Source organism: Hyperolius riggenbachi, chromosome 7 (assembly GCF_040937935.1).
Source record: "Hyperolius riggenbachi isolate aHypRig1 chromosome 7, aHypRig1.pri, whole genome shotgun sequence".
Classification (NCBI taxonomy): Eukaryota; Metazoa; Chordata; class Amphibia; order Anura; family Hyperoliidae; genus Hyperolius; species Hyperolius riggenbachi.
The window spans coordinates 43,745,419-43,771,171 of record NC_090652.1 but is presented as its reverse complement, the minus strand read 5'-3'; the positions used below and the strand labels follow the sequence as shown (position 1 = coordinate 43,771,171).

The 25,753-nt window shown below is 45.7% G+C and overlaps 1 protein-coding gene across 3 annotated transcripts in view; it reads left to right on the top strand.

The window, feature by feature from the left end:
• The window catches only part of LOC137524286 (complement factor H-related protein 1-like), a 95,755-nt gene that overhangs the window by 39,589 nt on the left and 30,413 nt on the right, over window positions 1-25,753 (top strand). For all 3 annotated transcript variants that reach the window (XM_068243974.1, XM_068243971.1, XM_068243972.1), the window contains exon 4: window positions 19,599-19,781. In XM_068243974.1, coding sequence (XP_068100075.1) covers window positions 19,599-19,781 — 183 coding nt within the window. The remainder of the gene's footprint in view (window positions 1-19,598; window positions 19,782-25,753) is intronic.

Genomic DNA, 25,753 nt, shown 5'->3' with positions numbered 1-25,753 from the left:
TCATGTATAGTATCTCTTAGTAACCCCTCAAATAGTTTGCATACAACTGATGTTAAACTTACAGGTCTATAATTTCCTGGATCAGATTTTTTGCCCTTCTTAAATAATGGGAAAACGTGGGCTGTACGCCAATCCACTGGGACTCTGCCAGTTGCAAGAGAGTCACAAAAGATAAGATAAAGGGGTTTATCTATAACTGAACTTAATTCCCTTAGGACCCGAGGATGCATGCCATCCGGGCCAGGTGCCTTGTCTATTTTTAATTTATTTAGTCTTGCCTTCACTTCTTCCTGCGTTAAGTATTTAATATTACAGTTAGAAGATTGAGACTCTTCCGCCTCTGTAGTTTGCAACAGTGCTGTTTCTTTTGTGAAGACAGAAGCAAAGAAAGCATTTAATAACTCTGCCTTACCTTGGTCATCCACCATTGAGTTCCCATCCTCATCCTTTAGGAGTCCTATACAGTCAACCTTTCTTTTTTTAGAGTTAATGTACTTGTAAAACTTTTTTGGGTTAGATTTGATATCCTTAGCGATTTGTTTTTCAGCTTCAATCTTTGCCTGCCTAATTTCTTTTTTACAATTTTTATTGCACTCCTTATAATTGCTTAGTGCAGCCTCGGTCCCCTCCTGTTTTAAGACCTTATAGGCATTCTTTTTCCTCTTCATTTTATCTTTAACCTTTCTATTCATCCATAGAGGCCTTTTTTTATTCCTAGACATTTTGTTTCCATATGGGATATACATACTACAGTATTGATTGAGTATAAGTTTAAAAGCTTGCCATTTCCCTTCAGTGTCTTCCCCTTGTAGTACATTATCCCAGTTCACCAAACTTAGTGCCTGCCTAATTTGAGTGAACTTTGCTTTTTTAAAGTTCATAGTTTTAGTGGTCCCGCTGCCCCTTGGCCTATCAGTCACCAGCTCAAACGTTATCATGTTGTGATCACTATTTCCCAAATGTTCTTGAACCTGCACATTTGATACATTATCTGGTCTATTAGAAATGATCAGATCCAGTAACGCATTCCCCCTAGTTGGTTCAGTTACCATTTGAGTCAAGTAATTGTCCTGTAGTGCTGCCAGAAATCTGCTGCTTTTACCAGAATGGGTAGCCTCAATACTCCAGTCAATGTCTGGAAAGTTGAAGTCGCCCATAATTATGACCTCATTTTTACCTGCAGCTTTTTCAATCTGCTGTAGTAATCTCAGTTCTGCAGCTTCATTAACAAGAGGTGGCCTGTAGCATACCCCAATAAGCAATTGGCAACTTTTATTTCCACCATGAATATTTACCCAAACGGACTCCACATCTTCGCAATCTTCCTCCATCTCATCGTTGAGGACAGCTGTAAGAGAATTCTTAACAAAGAGACAAACCCCTCCACCTTTTTTCCCTGTTCTATCCCTCCTAAACACATTGTATCCTTTTAAATTAGCTATCCAGTCATGGCTTTCATCCATCCATGTCTCGGTTATTCCCACAATGTCATAGCCTTTGTCATTCAGAATTAACTCTAGTTCGTCTATTTTATTTGCAAGGCTCCGAGCATTGGTTACCATGCACTTTATATTTTTACCACCACATTTACCAATTTTGTTTACATGAAATTGGCTACTTGAATTTTTACCAACCTCCTTAATCTTTACACTGTCCCCACCCCCCTCTCCACCCTCCATAATGATAGGTTCCCACTGTCTTTTTACCTCATCTTGTCTATGTATTGAGACTTTATCCTCCCGCCTCCCCCCAGATCCTAGTTTAAAATCTCCTCCAACCGTTTAGCCATCTTCTCCCCCAATGCAGCTGCACCCTCCCCATTAAGGTGCAGCCCATCCCTGCTGTAGAACCTGTAGCCGACTGCAAAGTCTGCCCAGTTCTCCAGGAACCCAAACCCTTCCTTCCTACACCAATTTCTCAGCCACTTATTTAACTCCCTAAGCTCCCTCTGTCTCTCAGATGTAGCACGTGGCACTGGCAGTATTTCAGAAAACACCACCTTGGAGGTCCTTGCTTTAAGTTTATCTCCAAGTACCTGAAAATCATTTTTGAGGACCTTCCATCTCCCACTAACTTTGTCATTGGTGCCAATGTGTACCATGACAGCCGGGTCTTCCCCAGCCCCACCCAGTAATCTGTCAATTCTTTCCGCTACATGCCGAACCCGAGCACCCGGGAGGCAACAGACTGTACGGCATTCGCGGTTTCTTCGACAGATTACCCTATCTGTGCGCCTAATAATTGAATCCCCTACCACCAGTACCTGTCTAGCCTTAGCTGCACTCCTATTCCCTTTCTCGTTACAGCAGTCTGCCCCTTGGTTGCTAAGGAGCACATCCTGCTGCAGCATTGCTACTCCTGAATCATCCTCCCCAATATTACGCAAACAAGCATACTTATTAGTGAGGGACAACTCGGGACTAGCCTCCCTGCCACTTTTTCCCCTACCCCTTCTAACTGTGACCCAACTAGCGGCTGCCTCTGCTTCTTGGTCTGGCTGTACTCCACCCTCCTCATCTTCAACGGTTCCATCCAGTGTCTGGATCGTGAGATCCAAGCTCTTCTCCATGTTGTGTATGCTTCTCAGTGTTGCGAGATGCTTATTTAGCTCTGCGACTTCCGCCTCTAACTGAGCAACACGCACACACCCAGGGCAACAGTAAACACCCTCAATCCGCTGATCAAGGCATGCATACATGTTGCAGGATGTACACTGTACAGCATAGTCCAACATGATGACTTTTGTGTGGGGAAAAAATTATTTAAAGTAAACTGTGGCGGTAAAAGATGAAATGGGAGAGTGAGTGTAGCTGGGGAGGAGGAAAGGGAGAGTAAGTGAAGTTGGGGAGTGAGTGAAGAGGGGGGGGGGGGAGGAGGGGGAGGGGGAGAGGAGGGGGAGGGGAGGAGGAGGGGCGGGAGGGGTGGAGAAGTGGAGGTGGAGTGAGTGAAGTTGGGGTGGAGTCCTCAAAATTTAAAGACTACACCACAACGTGCCTAGCACATTCTAACCAATGCAAAAAACCACAATATTGATTGAAGGTTTTTTTTTTTGTTTTTGTTTTTTTTTTTGTCCTTACCTACTTCCTCTCACCACTCTCTTTGTGCCTGTGTTGCAACGCCTGTTTTTAACGCCTATGCCACTTGTGTCGCAGCCACTTAGTGAGCAAGCCACAGACTGAGCAAGCTCAGTACTGAGTCCTGAAGCTGACCAAATACCTCCTATTGCAGCTAGTCCCTCCCCCTAGCCAATTGCCTGCTGCAAAACAAACTAGAGGGAAAAGAAAAAAAAATTTGTACTTTTAAAAAATGACACTTGCTGTTTAATATCAGATGAACCACACAGACAATCCACCAGATATTGCAGCAGCAAAAAACAATATACAAACAGCAATGTAATATAATTAGTGCTCACAATTCCCAGCAGTGAAGTGAAGCAGCCCTCCACCAAGATTAAAGGTTTGGCCTACACTTCCTGTTTAATTTAACACCTGTGTTGCAGCTAGTCCCTCCCCCTAGCCAATTGCCTGCTGCAAAACAAACTAGAGGGAAAAAAAAAATTGTACTTTTAAAAAATGACACTTGCTGTTTAATATCAGATGAACCACACAGACAATCCACCAGATATTGCAGCAGCAAAAAACAATATACAAACAGCAATGTAATATAATTAGTGCTCACAATTCCCAGCAGTGAAGTGAAGCAGCCCTCCACCAAGATTAGCTTTAGCTTTGTTTCTTTTCTTGCTTTAATTTTCTGCCACGTATCATTTGACATCCAGTCCTTCCTTCCCTGCTCCCTAAAGCCTAGTACTTCTTCACAGGTCTCTGTGTGCACTTCCTTTACTTTGGTCCATCTAGTCTTTGCAGTGTCGTTCTCAGCCACCTCCACCAACTCACGAAGTGCCTCAAATCGGTTATGAAGTTTTGTTCTGTACTCTAGCTTTTTGTCCATTGCCTGTATTATTAGGGACTCTAGGACAAAAAGCTAGATCAATACACAAAATACAGAGTAGGTACAAAATGTAGAATTGGTAATACAGCAACAAAATTAATATGAATCAATGTGTAACAAATTATAAGACACAATCTACAATCTAAAGGAATGGGGGAGCAAGTATACAATATTTATACCTGGAGACACAGTGTTTTAGGTTATCCAGTAGGAATACAACTTGGCCAGAAGTCAATGCTTCTTGAAAAAAGTGAGTCTTGAGGGCATGATTAACAATATCAAGGGTTGGAGAGTGATGGATGTGTTATGGCAGGGGATTCCAGAGGAGGGGTGGAGCACATGTAAAACCTTGTATACGTGAATGTGATGAGGTGATTCTAGAGGAGGACAAAAGAAGGTCATGTGTAGATCTGAGATTGAGGTTGGGTTGGTTTCTGGAAACTAGTAAGGAGATGTACGAGTTAAAAGTTTGAACTGGTTCCTCTGGTTAATTGGTAGCCAATGAAGAGCGTGACAGAGAGGAGCAGCAGAGGAAGAATGAGAAGACAGATGACTGAGACGAGCAGCCAAGTTCAGCACACTATGGAGCAGTCCCAGTCTATTGGTTGGCAGTCCACAAAGTAGAATGAAATAATAGTCCAGACACAATATTATAAAAGCATGTATTAATGTTGTAGTTGTGTCCTGAGTGTAAAAAAAGGTTACAACTGGCTTACATAACTGTGTTAACTCTTCAAAGGGAAGGGGCAGTTCAATGACCTTTTAATCAAAGTGTCTGTTTCTTATCTGAAATATGAAGTTTTATTTTACATTATTGCATGCTGAGATAAGCTTTTTACTGTAGCTAAAACACAACAAAATACTTCCCACAATCCTGCTGGCACTGTACTGTTCCTGCAGTTAGGCAAAGACATCCAGACCAGGTAAAAAATAAAAAGAATGGGGGCATATAGGGACCTATTTTAGAAAAACAAAATGTGTGTGTATGTGTGTGTGTGTGTGTGTGGGGGGGGGGGGGGGGGGTGGGGGTGGGGGGGAGGGGGGGATTAAATACATTTTGTTGCCACCATTTTTGGCTATTTTTATCTTTACTTATTATTATTATTATTATTATTTTTTTGGGGGGGGGGGTGTTACAGCCCCGCTAAGTTATAATAAAGCACCTATATTTCCAGCCAAGCCATCCAGAACAAAACAATCTTACAAGGTATTTAATAGTCATACATGTGGGACATACAGGGGACCAATTTTAGAAAAACAAAGGGGTGGAGGTAGATATATATTTGGGGCAACTAACTATTTTTTTGGGGGAGGGGGGCATCTATATCTATAATAGACTAAGTGCCTCAACCTTCAAGCAAGAAGAAGAAGTAGCGCCCTGCCCCCAGGGCCGGTCCAAGCAAGAAGGGGCTGGTCCAAGAAGAAGAAGTAATGTCATATCAAACCAAGGGTAAAGAGGGATCATTTGCATATTCAGTAGCAGTGCATTGTGGGTAACCACAAATGTTCACTTATAGCTGAATTATTGCAGATTTGCTTCTGTTTTAAGAAGGCAAATTACACCAAGCTTTTAGTAGGAGGTCTTTTTGGTCCCTTTTATCCCCCTATACATTCTTAGTAGTGTGGGTCACCCTGAGCTGCTTGGTTACTCTGTAGTACTGGTCCAAGCCCTATATCATACAGCCATATCAATCCCTGCTATGTACTGATGAGGACTAAAAGTCTGAGATAGGCTGCCACATGTGGGTTTGCAATGACTTTGTAAATTGTAATGCTATAGGCTTGCTATACACCAGTGATTATGGATGCATGCTTAACTTACCAAGGGTGAAAAGAAATAATTTGCATATTTAGTAGCATTGTATTGTGGGTAACCACAAATGTTTACATACAGCTGAATTATTGCAGATTTCCTTCTGTTTTAAGAAGGCAAATTACACTAATGCTTTGATTTTTTTAGTAGAAGGTCTTTTTGGTCCTTTTTATTCCCCTATACATTCCGAGTGTTTGGGTCACCCTGAGCTGCTTGGTTACTCTGTTGTACCGGTCCAAACCCTATCTCATACAGCCATATAAATCCCTGCCATGTACTGATCAGGACCAAAAGTCTGAAACAGGCTGTCACATGTGGGTTTGATATGGCTGTGTAAAATTTAAAGCTATAAGCTTGCTATATACCAGTGGTTCTGGATACATGCTTAACTTACCAAGCATGAAAATAAATAATTTGCATATTTAGTAGCATTGTATTGTGGGTAACCACAAATGTTCACATACAGCTGAATTATTGCAGATTTCCTTCTGTTTTAAGAAGGCAAATTACACCAAGCTTTGATTTTTTTTAGTAGAAGGTCTTTTTGGTCCTTTTATCCCCCTATACATTCCGAGTGGTTTGGGTCACCCTGAGCTGCTTGATAATTCTGTTGTACTGGTCCAAGCCCTATCTCATACAGCCATATCAATTTCTGCCATGTACTGATGAGGACCAAAAGTCCAAAACAGGCTGTTTACATGTGGGTTTGATATGACTGTGTAAAATTTAAAGCTATATGCTAGTCATACACCAGCGGTTCTGGATGCTTGCTTGGCTTCCCAAGGGTGGAAAGGGATAATTTGCATATTTAGTAGCAGTGCATTGTGGGTGACCACAAATGTTCACTTATAGCTGAATTGTTGCATATTTCCTTCTGTTTTAAGAAGGCAAATTCTACCAATACAGTGGGTGGAATTGCAGGAAGTGATGACAGTCGAACGCACGCTGGAACGCGGAAGAGGTGAGTCCTCCCCGTTCGATTCCTCTTACTAATAGTGGCGGCTGCTGCTGAGCTTAAACATGAGGGGGAGCGCACATGGGGGACCCAGGTGAGGGAGGGGGTTCCTGCTGAGCTTAAGCTGCAGGGTGAGCACACATGGGGGACCCAGGTGAGGGAGGGGGTTCCTGCTGAGCTTAAGCTGCAGGGGTTTGTGCACATGGGGGACCCAGGTGAGGGAGGGGGGGGGGGGGGGTCCTGCTGAGCTTAAGCTGGAGGGGGAGCGCACATGGGGGACCCAGGTGAGGGAGGGGGGTCCTGCTGAGCTTCAGCTGGAGGGGGAGGGGGGTCCTGCTGAGCTTAAGCTGCAGGAGGAGTGCACATGGGGGACCCAGGTGAGGGGGGGGGGGGTTCTGCTGAGCTTAAGCTGGAGGGGGAGCGCATATGGCGGACCCAGGTGAGGGGGGTCTGACCCCCCTCCCTGCCGCTGTGCCCAGTACCCCCTTCCTGCCCTCTACCCCCTTATGCGGCGTATACTACGCCGCTGGTCGGCTAGTTTTCTTTATTTCTGGATGTTACAGCCCTACAATGAGTTATAATAATGTAAACACCTTTATTTTCAGACAAACAGTCCAGAACATAAAAAATACAACTCACAAGGTGTTCAACAGGAGAAAAAAATGGTCATGCAAGGCACAATGCACTTTGCTTGTGTGCCAATCCATCTTCACGATATCTCCAGGGTCACTAGCTAGTGACCTCTATTTGTTAGTTTTTGACATCTACCAACCACATTGGCCTCAATTCACTAAGTTATCGAACACTTTATCGAACACTTTATCGAACGTTTGATAATTTACCTCATGAGTAAAATTTAAATTTGAATTCACTAAGGTATTATAGATGTATCAAATATTTTATCCATAAAACATTCAATAAATCTATAACACCGTAGTTAATTCAAAATTAGAATTTACTCATGAGGTAAATTATCAAACGTTCGATAAAGTGTTCGATAAAATTTAGTGAATTGAGGCCATTGTGTTCTGAAACGCAGTGACATCCTGTCATGGGCCTAATGGCACTCTCTACTGCACTGAAGTCCAACTCACTCCATCACCATCAGCAGACCAACCCAATCCAATCCAAAAAAGCTTTATTGGCAGGACCAAATACATTTTGCATTGCCAAAACAAAACAAAGCATTATCATGGGGAGGAAGGGGGATGGGGCTTGTGGGAATATGGGAAGGGTATAGGGGGTTTGGGTATATAGTCCATAGGGTGTGGAGGATGTAAGGGACAATATGGGGGGCTAGTATTTACAGTCCATATGGGTATTGGGGGTATACAGTCCATGTGGTATCATGTTTCTCTTGGTGGTTCCTTGGTGGCAGGCCGTGACATATCGGGCAGCTATTTGCACAGTTGTTTCCTCCTTCCCAGTAGAATGTAGGAACACTGTCCTTTAGAAGCTTCTTTGCTGCATCATACTTTTGCTGCCTCACTACTGTACAACCTATTGCCTCATGTGAGAAAGGGGGTGGAGTGATGATGAAGTGGCACCTATGTGATGTCATGCAGGGGGCGGGAGAGTGTGAGAACAATGGATTTGGCCATCGCTCAGGCAAATTGATCTGCTGGGCATTAGTGTTGGGCGAACAGTGTTCGCCACTGTTCGGGTTCTGCAGAACATCACCCTGTTCGGGTGATGTTCGAGTTCGGCCGAACACCTGATGGTGTTCGGCCGAACCGTTCGGCCATATGGCCGAACTAAGAGCGCATGGCCGAACGTTCCCCGAACGTTCGGCTAGCGCTGTGATTGGCCGAACGGGTCACGTGGTTCGGACCCGAACGCGCTCTGATTGGCCGAACTGTCACGTGGTTCGGGTAAATAAATTCCCGAACCACGTCATATTTCCGCCATTTGTCTGTGGGTTTAGCTTTGGGTAGGCAGGCAGGGTAGTTCGTGCTCCAGCCACGCTAGCCAGGGTCCCCCCAGTCATTGTGTCGCTGCTGGGAATAGTAGTACACCGCTCGCTCAGCATTCTGTTTACTGCCACTCTGTGTACCTCGCTCAGCCACACTATATAGCATTCTGTTTACTGTTCTGTGTCTGCTGGGAATAGTAGTACACCGCTCGCTCAGCCACACTATATAGCATTCTGTTTACTGCCACTCTGTGTACCTCGCTCAGCCACACTATATAGCATTCTGTTTACTGTTCTGTGTCTGCTGGGAATAGTAGTACACCGCTCGCTCAGCCACACTATATAGCATTCTGTTTACTGCCACTCTGTGTACCTCGCTCAGCCACACTATATAGCATTCTGTTTACTGTTCTGTGTCTGCTGGGAATAGTAGTACACCGCTCGCTCAGCATTCTGTTTACTGCCACTCTGTGTACCTCGCTCAGCCACACTATATAGCATTCTGTTTACTATTCTGTGCAGGGGCAAACGCAGGATTTTTAAGGGGGGGGTTCCTGAAAGGTCCAGAAGCACGTATGTCCCGAGTGCTTCCGAATACAGGTGGCTCCATACTGCCCATGCACAAAAGTGCGCTGGCGTATTACGGAGCTGCCTATCTTTGGAAGTACTCAAGGACACTAGTGTTTCTGAGGGCTTCTGGTAGCAGCAAATGTGAACGGGGTACAGCGCTGGAACAACTCCCGAAGAGAGGAACAGGAGATAGACTTAGTTTGGACAATTCAGTGGAATATGCTACATAGTTTCACATAGCGCAAGCGATACCCATATGATGCAGGGATATATGCATCTGCGGAAGATGTCGGCGCTACATAAATACTAAATAATAATATTTTGCCTCGCCAGGATTGCACTTTTATTTAGCTTTCCTGTAAGACAAGAACACACAGTCAGCTCTAGGGGAAGAGGGAAACAAAGGTGAATGAGGGAGGGCTGGTGCACTCCAAGAGGGCTTCTGAGCGTTTTTCAAATCAACAGTGATTTGAAAAGCGCTTGGCTAATGTTACCCTATGTGGGTGTTCCCACAGCAGCGTTGTGATTTTTTCAAAATCGCAGGTATACTGCATGTAGCATGTTTTTGAGCAATTCATTCAAAAATCGCTCTGAAAATCACTTCACAAAATCACACTCACAAATTGCTAGCGATTGCTATTGTCATTTTGGCGTGCACTAGCCCAGAGAGAGGAGTGGAGAAATTGAGAATAGCCTGAGATGGAGCAGAGAACTTATCTGTATTGAAGTCCCACATCACACAGGCTACTTGCCTATAATCGGACTCCTGTCCCTGTCAGTCTCTCACACAAGTCAGAAAGAAGCCCTCCTGGAGTCTAGGGACTGTCAAAAACTTTTCAGCTTGTTATCCACACCTTATCCACACATGCAGTCATTATAACAATGGGGAGAGACCAGACAGATGTTTGCCCACAGACCCTGAGTCCAGGCAAGCTCTGCATCATGCTGTGCATATTTACCAGCTTGCCTGCACTCTAATTTCATCATGTCTGACACTTGTGTGCTGTGGAGAGTCCAGGACTCCATAATCAACATTCTCTCACTGCAGGCTGCATCTTCTTGTGAGGGTCGTGAGGGAAGCTCGGCTGCCTCTCTCATTCTATTAGCTGGAGGGAGGCACCAGAAGTAAGAAGGGAGGGAGAATGAGGCTGTTTATATTATGCAGGCTTCCCTGGCTGAATACACAGCTCAGTGCAGGGGGGAGGTTCCAGACACCCGGAATAGCCCCCTGAGTTCGCCAGTGCTGTGTCTGCTGGGAATAGTAGTACACCGCTCGCTCAGCCACACTATATAGCATTCTGTTTACTGCCACTCTGTGTACCTCGCTCAGCCACACTATATAGCATTCTGTTTACTGTTCTGTGTCTGCTGGGAATAGTAGTACACCGCTCGCTCAGCCACACTATATAGCATTCTGTTTACTGCCACTCTGTGTACCTCGCTCAGCCACACTATATAGCATTCTGTTTACTGTTCTGTGTCTGCTGGGAATAGTAGTACACCGCTCGCTCAGCCACACTATATAGCATTCTGTTTACTGCCACTCTGTGTACCTCGCTCAGCCACACTATATAGCATTCTGTTTACTGTTCTGTGTCTGCTGGGAATAGTAGTACACCGCTCGCTCAGCCACACTATATAGCATTCTGTTTACTGCCACTCTGTGTACCTCGCTCAGCCACACTATATAGCATTCTGTTTACTGTTCTGTGTCTGCTGGGAATAGTAGTACACCGCTCGCTCAGCCACACTATATAGCATTCTGTTTACTGCCACTCTGTGTACCTCGCTCAGCCACACTATATAGCATTCTGTTTACTGCCACTCTGTGTCTGCTGGGAATAGTAGTACACCGCTCACCCGCCACTGTATAGCATTGTGCTCTGTGTCGCTGCTGGGAATAGTGGTACACCGCTCACCCGCCACTGTATAGCATTGTGCTCTGTGTCGCTGCTGGAAATAGTGGTACACCGCTCACCCGCCACTGTATAGCATTTCTGTACTGCCACTGTACTGCTGCCAGTCAGCGTGTACTTTAAGGATAAGTGAAATGAGGAAGAAATCCGGTGAAAGAGGGAGGGGCAAGGGAAGAGGTGTTTCCCCTGACGGTTCATGTACAGGCCACAGGGGAGCACCCAAGAAAACCCACTCAATACCGCCCATGTTGTCCAGGACAACAACCCTCACAAATCCAAAATAACAGGACCAGATAATTACTTGGATGACCTCTCAAGCGTCCAGCAGTGGGTTAAGCAGCACCAGCACATCACGCACGAGGTCCGAGTCCTCAGCCAGTTACAAGGAGCCAGTGGGCACAAAGCTGACACAACCGGCAGCGACACCACGCACACAACTGCCAGATAACCAGTCCGATGAATTACCTCAGGACACAATGGGGTATTCGCAGGAGCTATTCCCAGCCCAACAAACTTCCACCAAGGTCAATGGAGGAACACTGAGCATGTTACCATGGCGATTTGCAAGGTGTGCAAGACCCGCCTGAGCAGGGGGAAAAGTATTAACAACCTCTCCACCACCAGCATGAGCCGCCACATGCTATCCAAACATCCCACTCTGTGGGCAAACGCGGCAGGACAGGGTACCAGCAACACTGCCTCCCTTGGGTTCACCAGACTCACCACCAGACCCGCCTCAGCAGCAGCAGTAGCCCAGCCATTGCGTGGTTCACAACATTCACAAACATCAGACGACGCTGACACTGTCACTTTCCGGAGTAGTGCTCTTGAGGTCTCCCAGTGTTCATCAAACACAACAACCAACAGCCCTTCCGTGTGCAGCGCTACGGTTCAGTTGTCTGTGTTGGAGATGTTTGAGCGCAAGAGGAAATTGCCAGCAAATGACCCCCGGGCCGTGGCAGTAACAGCCAGCATAGCCAAGCTTCTGGCCTGCGAAATGCCTGCGAAATGCTGCCATATCGAGTGGTGGAGACAAACAGCTTCAAGGGCATGATGTCAGTGGCCATCCCACGTTACGTGGTTCCCAGCCGCTACCACTTTGCGCGCTCTGCAGTGCCTGAGTTGCATGAGCACGTGGTCAGCAAAATAACCCGAAGCTTGAAGAATGCCGTTGCCTGCAAGGTTCACCTCACCACTGACACCTGGACGAGTGCGTTCGGCCAGGGTCGATACATCTCCCTTACCGCGCACTGGGTGAACCTTGTGGATAGAGTTGAGCCGAAATTTTCGTAATTTCGCATTACTATAATTACGCATGCGAAATTTGCGATTACGATGCGAAATTAGCGTAGCGAAATTGCCATTAAAATCGTAATTGAAAATACCGTAAGCGTAATTTTCAACACGAAATTTCGCGTTTCGTTCATGCTGTAATTTCGCATTAAACGCTACCGTAATTTCGCGTTAAACCGCAACGCTGCGTATAATATAAAAAAGCCGCCGACTTTAAGGGTTAATAGCAAAGCCCCCTTAAATGCTAAGAGCCTCAAATTTGGAGAATATATTAAGGAGATCAGGAGGAATAAGAGGAATTTTTTTTTTTTCAAAAAGACCTTATAGTTTTTGAGAAAATCGATGTTAAAGTTTCAAAGTAAAAATGTATACATTTAAAAACCCGCCGACTTTAACGGTTAATAGCAAAGCCTGCTTAAAGTTTAGGAACACCAAATTCCTAGGGTATATTAAGGGGATCAGTGGGAATAAGAGGAAAAATTTTTTTTCAAAAAGACCTTATAGTTTTTGAGAAAATCGATTTTTAAGTTTCAAGGGCAAAAATGTCTTTTAAATGCGGAAAATGTCAGTTTTTTTTGCACAGGTAACAATAGTGTATTATTTTCATAGATTCCCCCAAGTGGGAAGAGTTTTACTTACTTCGTTCTGAGTGTGGGAAATATAAAAAAAAAAACGACGTGGGGTCCCCCCTCCCAGACCTCTTTAACCCCTTGTCCCCCATGCAGGCTGGGATAGCCAGAATGCGGAGCACCGGCCGCGTGGGGCTCCGCACCCTGACTATACCAGCCCGCATGGTCCATGGATTGGGGGGTCTTGGAAGGGGAGGGGCAGCCAAGCTTTCCCCTCCCCCTCCGAGCCCTTGTCCAATCCAAGGACAAGGGGCTCTTCTCCACCTCCGATGGGCAGTGGAGGTGGAGGCCGCGATTTCCTGGGTGGGGGGTTCATGGTGGAATCTGGGAGTCCCCTTTAGAAAGGGGTCCCCCAGATGCCCACCCCCCCTCCCAGGAGAAATGAGTATAGAGGTACTTGTACCCCTTACCCATTTTCTTTAAGAGTTAAAAGTAAATAAACACACAAACACATAGAAAAAGTATTTTAATTGAACAAAAAACATAACCACGAAAAAAGTCCTTTAATATTCTTAATTAACCATTAATACTTACCTGTCCCTTTAAATAAATGATCTCACGCAATATCCTCGGAAATGTTCTATCAGTTACAATGTAACAAAGTTATTACAATGTAACAACTTTGTTACATTGTAACTACGCCGCACCCGACGTCACTCGCTGCTCAGCCGCATTCTGGCTATCCCAGCCTGCATGGGGGACAAGGGGTTAAAGAGGTCTGGGAGGGGGGACCCCACGTCGTTTTTTTTTATATTTCCCACACTCGGAACGAAGTAAGTAAAACTCTTCCCACTTGGGGGAATCTAGGAATCTATGAACATAATACACTATTGTTACCTGTGTGCAAAAAAAACTGACATTTTCCGCATTTAAAAGACATTTTTGCCCTTGAAACTTAAAAATCGATTTTCTCAAAAACTATAAGGTCTTTTTGAAAAAAAAATTTTTCCTCTTATTCCCACTGATCCCCTTAATATACCCTAGGAATTTGGTGTTCCTAAACTTTAAGCAGGCTTTGCTATTAACCGTTAAAGTCGGCGGGTTTTTAAATGTATACATTTTTACTTTGAAACTTTAACATCGATTTTCTCAAAAACTATAAGGTCTTTTTCCTCTTATTCCTCCTGATCTCCTTAATATATTCTCCAAATTTGAGGCTCTTAGCATTTAAGGGGGCTTTGCTATTAACCCTTAAAGTCGGCGGCTTTTTTATATTATACGGAGCGTTACGGTTTAACGCGAAATTACGGTAGCGTTTAATGCGAAATTACGGCATGAACAAATACCCATTGTAATGCGAAAATTACGCTTACGCGAAATTTCGCGAAATCCTTCTTCATTACGATTATGTACTTACGGCCATAATCGTAATTACACTAATTACGCGAAATTTCGCGATATCGTAATTAGGTCATTACGCTCATCTCTACTTGTGGAGCCTGGCAGCGATTCCTCACCTGCTACGGCGCGGGTGTTGCCCACGCCGCAAACAGCTGCACCGCCGTCCCTCCCACTGGATAACAACAGCAGCACCTACCTCTCTGACTCCTTCTCCTCCAACGCATCTCAAAGCTGTACCTCATCCAGAAACGCTAACCCAACAGCAGTAGGATCGTGGAAGCAGTGCAGCACAGCTGTTGGCATGCGTCAGCAAGTGTTGCTGAAGCTGATCTGCCTTGGGGATAAGCAGCACACAGGGGAGGAAATTTGGAGGGGAATAAAGGAACAGACGGATTTGTGGCTGGCACCGCTGGACCTGAAACCGGGCATGGTTGTGTGTGATAATGGGAGTAATCTCATTCGCACTTTAAGGTTGGCTAAGCTGACACACATCCCTTGCCTGGCGCACGTGATGAACCTAGTAGTTCAGCGGTTCCTGAGGACATACCCAGGCGTGGCCGATCTTCTGTTGAAGGCGCGACGAGTGGCCAAACATTGCAGAAATTCCAGTACTGCTTCGGGGGCACTCGCCAAGATGCAGGAGCGCTTCAATCTCCCCCACCATCACTTGCTGTGTGATGTCCCTACGCGCTGGAATTCTACGCTGCACATGCTAGCCCGCTTTTGCGAGCAGAAGAGTGCAGTGGTCCAGTACATGACGGCGCAGTACCGAGGCGCATCCGGACAGCTGCCAAGCTTCTGTGGATCCGATTGGGCCAACATGTTGGACCTCTGCCAAGTCCTCCAAAATTTTGAGCAATCCACGTTGCTTGTGAGCAGTGACAACTCTTCAGTCAGCATTACCATACCACTGCTGTGTTTACTGAAGAGGTCGATGTTGAAAATCAAGGAAACAGCTGTCATGATGCAACTGGGGGAATCTGAGGGAGAAAATGATCAGCGTGATGGTACCAACATCAGGCCATCCGCCTCAGGAAACGCTGGCCCCAGCAGCTATGACGAAGAAGAGGAGGAGGAACAGCTGAAGTTGGAGCAGGAATTTCCTGCCACCACTGACGAGGGCCAGAGCGGTGCACGTTGGACTTCCACAATTCAGCGCGAATGGTCAGCAGAAGCAGACCAGGAAGAAGGTGACGACTATGATGCATCACAACAACTATCACAACGCTCACAAGAGGATGATGATGATTCTGGCAGGACTCTGGCACACATGGCTCAATTCATGCTAGACTGCATTGAACGCGACCCACGCATTGTGCGCATTCTGGACAACACCAATTACTGGGTTTATGCCCTTCTGGATCCACGGTACAAACACAATGTTCCAAAACTGCTTGAAGAAAGAGTCAGACAGGTCAAAATGGAAAACTACCAGCAGGCCCTTGTGGAGACTTTAGAGAGGAGATTGACATCCTCCCCCTCCTCTAGCCAGTTGTACGCCGACAGACTGACTTCCGCAAACCCAGGACGACCAGGAGGGCAGCAAACAACACAAGCCGCAGCTAGTGCCCAAAAGGGAATGGTATCGGCAGTGTCCTTGGAGTGGGAAAATTTTATGACACCCATGCAGCAGCAGCCCACAGAACAGCAAGCGTGCAGATCCACCTCCAACACCGATCGCCTGGAGAAGATGGTCAAGGACTACATGTCAGATGGCGTAGCTGTGTTGAACAATCCATCTGCACCCTTCAACTATTGGGTATCGAAGCTAGACACCTGGCACGAACTGGCAATGTACGCAAGAGAGGTGCTGGCTTGCCCGGCAGCCAGCGTTATGTCGGAACGCTGTTTCAGTGCTGCCGGAGGCATCGTCACAGATCGGCGTATCCGCCTCTCCACAGAAAATGCAGACCGTCTGACTCAAATTAAAATGAATCAATCCTGGATTGGAAACGACTACGCAACACTCCTGGACCCCAACCAAGTAACATGAACAATGACCATCAGTGATGGGTTAGCGTTTCCGGTCCCTGTTTATTGCACCTCTCATCTTTATTACATTTATGACTGCATGGCGGCAAAAAGCATTGCTATATCCGCACGCTATTTGTCCTCATGCAAGGCCTGGGATGTTGTGTCTCAAAAAGCGTGGCCTTCTCCTCCTGCGGCTCCTCCTGTTCCCTCACGTGTGCTGCTGCTGCTGCTGGGTTCGCGTTTCTGGTCCCTGTTTATTGAACCTCTCATCCTTATTACATTTATGACTGCATGGCGGCAAAAAGCATTGCTATATCCGCACGCTATTTGTCCTCATGCAAGGCCTGGGATGTTGTGTCTCAAAAAGCGTGGCCTTCTCCTCCTGCGGCTCCTCCTGTTCCCTCACGTGTGCTGCTGCTGCTGCTGGGTTAGCGTTTCCGGTCCCTGTTTATTGAACCTCTCATCTTTATTACATTTATGACTGCATGGCGGCAAAAAGCATTGCTATATCCGCACGCTATTTGTCCTCATGCAAGGTCTGGGATGTTGTGTCTCAAAAAGCGTGGCCTTCTCCTCCTGCGGCTCCTCCTGTTCCCTCACGTGTGCTGCTGCTGCTGCTGCTGCTGCTGGGTTAGCGTTTCCGGTCCCTGTTTATTGAACCTCTCATCTTTATTACATTTATGACTGCATGGCGGCAAAAAGCATTGCTATATCCGCACGCTATTTGTCCTCATGCAAGGCCTGGGATGTTGTGTCTCAAAAAGCGTGGCCTTCTCCTCCTGCGGCTCCTCCTGTTCCCTCATGTGTGCTGCTGCTGCTGCTGGGTTAGCGTTTCCGGTCCCTTTTCCTGGAACCTCTTCTCTGTATTACATTTATGACTGCATGGCGACAAAAAGCATGTTACCTGTGCAAAGAAACATGACATTTTCCACATTTAAAAGAAACTTTACTTTGAAACTTTACAATCAATTTTCTCAAAAACTATAAGCTCTTTTTCAAATATTTTTTTTCCTCTTGTACCCACTCCCAAGGTGCACATATCCTGCAAATTTGGGGTATGTAGCATGTAAGGAAGCTTTACAAAGCACGAAAGTTCGGGTCCCCATTGACTTCCATTATGTTCGGAGTTCAGCACGAACACCCGAACATCGCGGCGATGTTCGGCGAACGTTCGCGAACCCGAACATCCAGGTGTTCGCCCAACACTACTGGGCATCCAAAATCAATGAGTAAATAGTCACCAAAATGTATGCATTTTACACAATTTTGTTTTAATTTTTTTCCAAAAGAAAAGATCAATGGCCGCAGACATACACACTAGAATCACCAAATTTGCAGGGTATGTTAAGGAGAATAGTAGGAACAAGGGGAACTTTAAAAAAAAAATATGTTTTTTGACTTTTTAGTCCAACAAGGAGTATGATACTGTGCTAGTGACGTGAAAGGGGGCGCCGTTATGCATATGACCCTGTCGCCGCACTCTACCGCAGGGTCATATATGTGTCTTTTTTGGCAAGGCTGCCTGGTGATTCTTGCAGCCCCTAGAAGTCTGTGTGTCCCTCACCGCAGTTCTGCAGAGTCCCGCTGTCAACCCCATAGTCTTCCCCACCCATCTGGTCCTTAGCTTCTGCGCATGCACAGGCACGTGCACACCTCTCTTATTATGCCCCCCTCGCTGCCCGGAGCATTCTGTGCATGGACAGTAGCACTGCGCATGCACAGATTACTCCCGTCAGCAGAGCGTGATTGCAAAAGGCTAGGGTTGCACAAATTACTAATGAGCAAACTGCGATTATGTTTAATTACACATAATTTTCCGCAAGTACGCACAGCGGAATTACGTTTCTGTGACCAGCTTTCGCCTACGGTTGTCAAACGTAATTACGCATTAAATTACGCAATTATGAGTACACTGAACGTAGTTGTATGCGGACGCTTTTGTCTGCATGCAGAAAAATGTCTGCATTCATTTACTGTTTCTATTCGTAAATTCCCCTTGACAATGCGTATTTTTGTAAGCGTATATCTGATAAATACGTTTTAAGCACATGCCGATGCGTGGTATTCGCCCGTACACGTAAAAATGTACTCATATAGCACATTCGTAAGTGACCTCTCAATATACATGTGAACTACGCGTAATAGCAGTAATTACGCATAGTGGTAGATTTTACGTGTAAATTCGTAAGCGTAATTTACAAACTTTGCAGTACAATTACGATGCGTAATCATGAATTATAATGCGTAATTATGTTTAAGCATAGTTTCTGCTCACCCCTGCAAAAGGTTCATGCCTGCGCATGCACAGGATCCGCCACCCTGATCAGTCGGCAAGACTACGGGTCCAACAGCAGGACTCTGCAGAACAGCAGAACTGCGGTGAGGGCGGGGCACACATATTTTTAGGGGCTTGAAGAAAGTAAGGAATAATACCCTTGTGCCACTTCAGATGTCATTTAAAGGGAACAAGAGGCAAACCTTCTAGAAGAAAGAGGGAAGCCTCTGGATTCCCCTCGCCACTGCTTGCTGAGACCCTCTGGAACATCGGGGCCGCACTTCTCTTCTGGCACGAGCACAGCCATGCTGCACCCAAGCTAGTAGCATGGAGGTGCTCATGCCCGAGGGGTTCTGGCTTACTGTACAGGTCCGCACAGGTGCAGTATGGCTGCGGTCATGCCAGAAGAGGAGCATGCCCCCAATATTGGTAATCTTCTTGGGGTCCATACTCAGGAACAGGAGGCCGAAGGATAACATGGCATGGGAAGCCTTTATAGGATCATGAGGCTTCCCTCTTCTTGGGTAAGTATGTGTTTTGTAACCCAAGGTAAGGTTCATCTTGGGTACACTTTAAGGGACCACTATTGTGAAAATTGTAAAATTTGAAATACCTGTAAACACATACAAATAAGAGGTACAATTTTTTGCCAGTGTAAAATGAGCCTTAAATTACTTTTCTCCTATCTTGCTATCGCTTACAGTAGGTAGTAGAAATCTGACAGAACCAACTAGCCCATCTCCTCATGGAGGGTTCTCAGGGTTTTGCTTATCTTCAAAAGCACTTAGTGAATCACAGTTGCTCCACCCAACTGCCAAGAAAAGCCAACAGGGAGGATGACCAGCATCTTTGTACAAATACTTTTCAAGGAGTGTCTTTATAAAGAATAAAGGCCATGCTGAGCTTTCTCAAAACCTGTCAACATGAACATAAAGACAAATATCACATACTGTTCTTCTTTTTCTACAGGAATATGTAACAGTTCTTTAGATGGAGAGTTAAATGCAAACATTCATCCACGAGACCCTGTAATCATGGAAGGAGACAACCTACTATTTCATTGTTATAGAGGCTATGAAACCTCAGATGGAGCAACACACGGAGTAACTGCATGTCTGCCCAGTGGCCAGTTATCAGGACAAAGGTGTTTAGGTAAGATGTGTGTGTGTGTGTGTAGAGTGTGTGTGTGTGTGTGTGTGTGTGTGTGTGTGTGTGTGTGTGTGTGTGTGTAGAGTGTGTGTGTGTGTGTGTGTAGTGTGTGTAGTGTGTGTCTGTGTGCGTGTGTAGTGTGTGTGTCTGTGTGTGTGTGTAGTGTGTGTGTCTGTGTGCGTGTTTGTGTATGTGTCTGTGTTTGTGCACATGTGATAGTTATTTCCCTTTGTTGGGAATGTTGTCATTAGCAAGCCCCAGAATAGGAATACTTAACCACTTCACCACTGAGGGGTTTTACCCCCTGAACACCAGAGCAATTTTCACCTTTCAGCGCTCCTTCCATTCATTCGTCTATAACTTTATCATTACTTATCGCAATGAAATGAACTATATCTTGTTTTTTCCGCCACCAATTAGGCTTTCTTTAGGTGGGACATTATGCCAAGAATTATTTTTTTCTAAATGTGTTTTAATGGGAAAATAGGAAAAATGTGGGGAAAAAAAATTATTTTTCAGTTTTCGGCCATTATAGTTTTTAAATAATGCATGCTACTGTAATTAAAACCCATGAAATTTATGTGCCCTTTTGTCCCGGTTATAAAACCGTTTAAATTATGTCCCTATCACAATGTTTGGCGCCAATATTTCATTTGGAAATAAAGGTGCATTTTTTTTCAGTTTTGCGTCCATCCCTAATTACAAGCCCATAGTTTATAAAGTAACAGTGTTATACCCTCTTGACTTAAATATTTAAAAAGTTCAGTCCCTAAGGTAACTAATTATGTATTTTTTTTAATTGTAAATTTTTGAATTTTTTTTTAATTACAAAAAAAAAAAAATGGGGAGTGTGGGAGGTAATGAGTTAATTTTGTGTGTAAAAGTCATTTATTTGTATGTGAAAAATGTGTAGGGTGTAGTTTACTATTTGGCCACAAGATGGCCACAGTAACTTTTTGCTTTATTGCGACCTCCAAGCCTCCTTCCGGAAGCTTGGAGGAAGAATAAGGAGGCTGGACACGTGAGTTTCTTCTCACAATGATCGCGCTGCCCATAGGAGAGCAGCGGGTCATTGTGGGGCTTAGATCAACGAACGGGAATGGATTTTCCCGTTCATTGATCTCCGGGCGAGCGGGCGGCGGCGGTTTTACTAGCGGCGGGCGGCGTGTTTACGAGCGGGAGCGCGGACAGCGTCGGGAACGCGGAAAGTACGTGTTTCTCCGTCCCTGGTTTTTAAAGGATGGAAAAAGGGGCGGAGAAATACGTACGCGCGGGGGTAAAGTGGTTAAAGTGGACCTAAACTCAGAACATCCTCTCTGCTCTAAAATATATGTAACAGCATAATAACCTTTAAACAAAAAATGACTTTGTTGCAGCTGATAGAAATCCCAAAAATAAATCTGCACAGTTTCTACTTCCTGATTCATGGAAGCAGACATATTGTTAACATACTGTGCTTTTAAATGAGCTTATCTGCCATCTCTGCTCTCTGGCAGTCATGTGACACAGATGAGAGATCAAATTACAACTTGTGACTAGACAAAAATGAGGGGGAATAAAAAAGGCTCAACTCTCTAAATACATACAGAGAGCATTTCTCTACGTTTTCCTTCTGTCCTGTTGTTATGATCACTTCTGCAGCATGTACTGCTGGCTGCAGTTTTACTGAAGACAAGCAGTTTTTAATTTCTTTGCGTGCATTTTCTCGCATAGTTTTGCTTGCGTGCATACTGAGCATTGATTCCATCTGCAGTCGCTCTGAAATTAATGACAGTTTAATATGCTTTTGTGAAAACAAACATTGTCTGCTGCAATGGAGTGGCAATCCCTTTCCTGCAGGCTGCATATCATTGTCTGCCTTTTCCTGCTGTCAGCCTGTGATTAATTACCATTCACTTGTGTGGGAATCTGCATGTCTGCTCCCATTGGATGACCTCAGTATAAAGAACTGCTTCCTGCAATGCTCCATGGGGTACCATGGTCTCAGGTTCTGTCTGTTACTCTGTCCGGCCCCCACCTCGTTCCTAGTACGTGTGGACTGCGCTGACTCCTGCGAAGGGGTCAGCGAGTCCTCCTAGTCCTGCTTTTGTTACCAGAAGTTGTTACCTTACTTGTCTTGTGTCATATATTGGTTCATCGCCAATATATACGCATACTAGCACGTTTGTTATTTTCCTTGTATTTGTGTTATGTTAATACATCAGTGTCGCTGATATATACGTACTCGAACTGTTATATCCTGTGTTCAGTCAGTTAGTTTTCAGCACGTTTTGGTAGGTTGCGCGTATCGTGATCACCCATGCTAGCTAGTTCAGTCCTGCTCCTTGTCCTGCTCCTAGTTCTGCTCCAGTTCTTAGTCAGTGTTCCTAGCTTATGTCATATATCGGTTTATTGCCGATATATACATATGTCAGTCAGTCGTTTGTAGTTCATTGATAGCTGTAATCGTAATACGCTAGGAAATCACACCTATTGTATATTTGTGTGTATTACGTCTGTCTTCTTTGATCCTGTTTCCTGGCTATTCTGCCCTGTCCTTGTAAGGCACGCCACCGCTGCATTCGCATTGGCTGCCTCATTCCAGTCTGTCTTGTCTTGGACATTTGCTGTCACTTAAGCAGTGACTAGTTTAGCAAACGTTCATGCTGTTACCTGTCCTGACCTTTTGAGTTGTGGTTTATGCGCTCAGCGCTACTTTGCGCTGAGCCATTAAAGTGAAAGGATTGTTCGGATCTACGCCTGCTCTGTGCGCCACATCTCCTGTTGGAGCCAGTCCTCTCCTCCACTTAACTGGGGATATCCTGGTCCCTTGTGCTAGTGTGTGTACCTCCTCCTCGTCAGGAAATACGCTACGTACTGACTGTGGAGGATATACCACCAAGCGTAACACCTGTACAAGAGTTCTGGTCAACAAGTTATGTTAACGAAAACCCAAGGTGGTGTGGCGGGGGGGGGGGGGGGGGGAGGCAGATGGGACACATAGGCATGTTCTTTGCATCAATTCCCTGCTCAAAACATCCACTGGAGGCATTCTTGCAGGCTTTCCCCAGTGGCCATTGGGCAGCCGTCTCTCCCTGGTTGCTCCCCCTGCCGCTCCTCCGCCTTCCTGCATGCTGAGAGAGAATCTCTCTCTCCTTCCACTGTTGTGACCTCAGCGGTCACCAAAGTGAAAGCAAGGAGTTGCGGGACATGGCTACCAGATCCCCCCGCCGAACATCACGCCCCCCCCCCCCCCCCCCCCCCGGATCAGGTAGCATTGTTTTGTTTTGTTTTTTATGTGCCCACCTCGGGCTCTCTTTAAAGAGAATCTGTTCTCTAAAATTCTTACAATAAAAAGCATACCATTCTATTCCTTAAGTTCTCCTGGGCCCCTCTGTGCTGTTTCTGCCACTCCCTGCTGCAGTCCTGGCTTGTAATTGCCAGTTTTAGGCAGTGTTTACAAACAAAAGACATGTCTGCTAACCAGCATGTGATAGGCTGAGAGAAGCTTAGTCTGTGACTCATACAGAGCCTGGAGGGGGCTTGGAGAGGGTGTGTATAACTTCTGCCTATCACAAGCAGAGCAGCACATTCCTGCCTGAGCCGACAAAGCCGGAAAAGGAAATAAGATTAGATTATGTAACAGAGATAATACAGCCACTGTGCAACTAGTAAAGGCTGCAGTAAGACAGAACACATTAGAACAGGTATAGGAACTTATAGGATAGAAGAAATAAGGTTGAACATTTTGCTACAGAGTCTCTTTAACTTTCCTCAGTATGCAGCATTGGTCTTGTTATTACTCAGTATGATTACTACAGATGTAGTGAGACACAAATAATTCACAGAGGAAAATGTAAACATGTGCTGTCCATATACCAGACAATGAAGTTGGTGCAGATACACAACAGATTGTTTAGTATTCTCGTACTATACAATGTGGATATTTGCTAAGTGTACACCCATAAGAATGTGAACAAACAATTACAAAGATGCTAACCTTTCCATGTTATACACTGCAGTTATTTGTAGAGTCTCACAACAAATAATAGAATGGACATAAACAATCACTAAGGTAGCAGGAAAAAAAGGGCGCTAGCGGCTAGTGGACGAAAAGGGCTCCACCATAGACTCGAATGCAATTATCGTTAATACGGCAAATAAAGCAGAAAAAAGGGAGCCCGATAAATATCGTTAACAACATTAGAACATTAAAGTTTTTGAAGTATGTTATCGTTTTAGAAGCTTGCAACGCTATAGTTTTTGTCATAATATTTTGTATGTACAGATTTAAGTTATCAAAGATATTATCATTTCTATGTGTAAAGGGTGTTCCTGCAGAGGAAGTGGTTATGGTTAGGCACCACCAGGGGGAGATGTTGGGGTTAGGCACCACCTGGGCGGCGGTTATTTTTAGGCAACACCAGGGAGGGAGGTTAGGGTTAGGCACCGCCTGAGGGGGTTAGGATTAGGCACCACCAGGGGGTGGTTAGGGTAAGGCACTGCTGGAGGGTTAGGGTTAGGCACTGCCGGGGGGGGGTTTAGGGTTAGGCACTGCTGGGGTGGTGGTTAGGGACCACAAGAGGGGTGGTTAGGGTTAGGCACCCCGGGGGGGGGGTTAGGGTTAGGCACCGCTGGGAGGATTAGGGTTAGGCGCCACCGGGGTGTTAGAGTTAGGCACCACCAGGGGGATGATTAGGGTTAGGCGCCACCAGGGGAGTGATTCGTTTTAGGCACCACCAGGGGAGGGTTCTGTGGGAGAGTAGGGTTGGGTCAATCTGTATTGTTGAATTACGTAATGATATTCAGCATTAATATCTTTTCGAAATTATCTTCCATCTGTTTGTAAAACAATATTGATAGTTAACCAAGTTTGACAACGATGTTTATCGTTATTAAAGGGATACTGTAGGGGGGTCGGGGGAAAATGAGCTGAACTTACCCGGGGCTTCTAATGGTCCCCCGCAGACATCCTGTGCCCGCGCAGCCACTCACCGATGCTCCGGCCCCGCCTCCAGTTCACTTCTGGAATTTCTGACTTTAAAGTCAGAAAACCACTGCGCCTGCGTTACCGTTTCCTCGCTCCCGCTGATGTCACCAGGAGCGTACAGCGCAGGCACAGACCATACTGGGCCTGCGCTGTGCGCTCTTGATGACATCAGCGGGATCGAGGACATGGCAACGCAGGGGCAGTGGTTTTCTGACTTTAAAGTCAGAAATTCCAGAAGTGAACTGGAGGCGGGGCCGGAGCATCAGTGAGCGGCTGTGCATACACAGGATGTCTGCGGGGGACCGTTAGAAGCCCCGGGTAAGTTCAACTCATTTTCCCCCGACCCCCCTACAGTATCCCTTTAAGATTTCATTATCTACCAGCACCATTTTGTTATTCAGCTGGGCCCCTTTTTCCTGTGGCCCCTTTTTCCATGCAAACATCACTAAAAGTCTTAAAGGAGTCACCAGGCAAACAGTGCTAGGGAAAACACACATGGCTGCATGTTACCTACGTTAGTAGGATCGCATCCTCTTTTCCTTTCTGCAGCTGCTCAGTTTCTTATAAATTGTTTCCGGTCGGGGATCCGACCTCGAGGTCGGGCTCCCCCGCAACACGGAAATAATTGCAGGCACTGTAGGAGTTTCCCGTATGGAACGCTGGCACTGTTGGCTCACATAGCATCCATATGTACACGTACATTTGCGCACACACAATAGAGCCACCAGAGTCATGTTTGAGCTTGCTGTCCTCGCTCGCAACCAGATCCTCCAGCCAAACCCTCCTCTACATCCTCCGCCTCATTCTCTGCCCACCAAACACTCCCTTCAGCCTCCAGCAGCTCTATTGCGCAAGTGCAGATATACATAATAAGCACACGTATGCACGCTAACCTGCGTGGTAACTAGAGTTGGGCCGAACCTCCGATTTTAGGTTCGCGAACCCTGTTCGCGAACTTCCGCGAAAGGTTCGGTTCGCGAAAAAGTTTGCGAACCGCAATAGACTT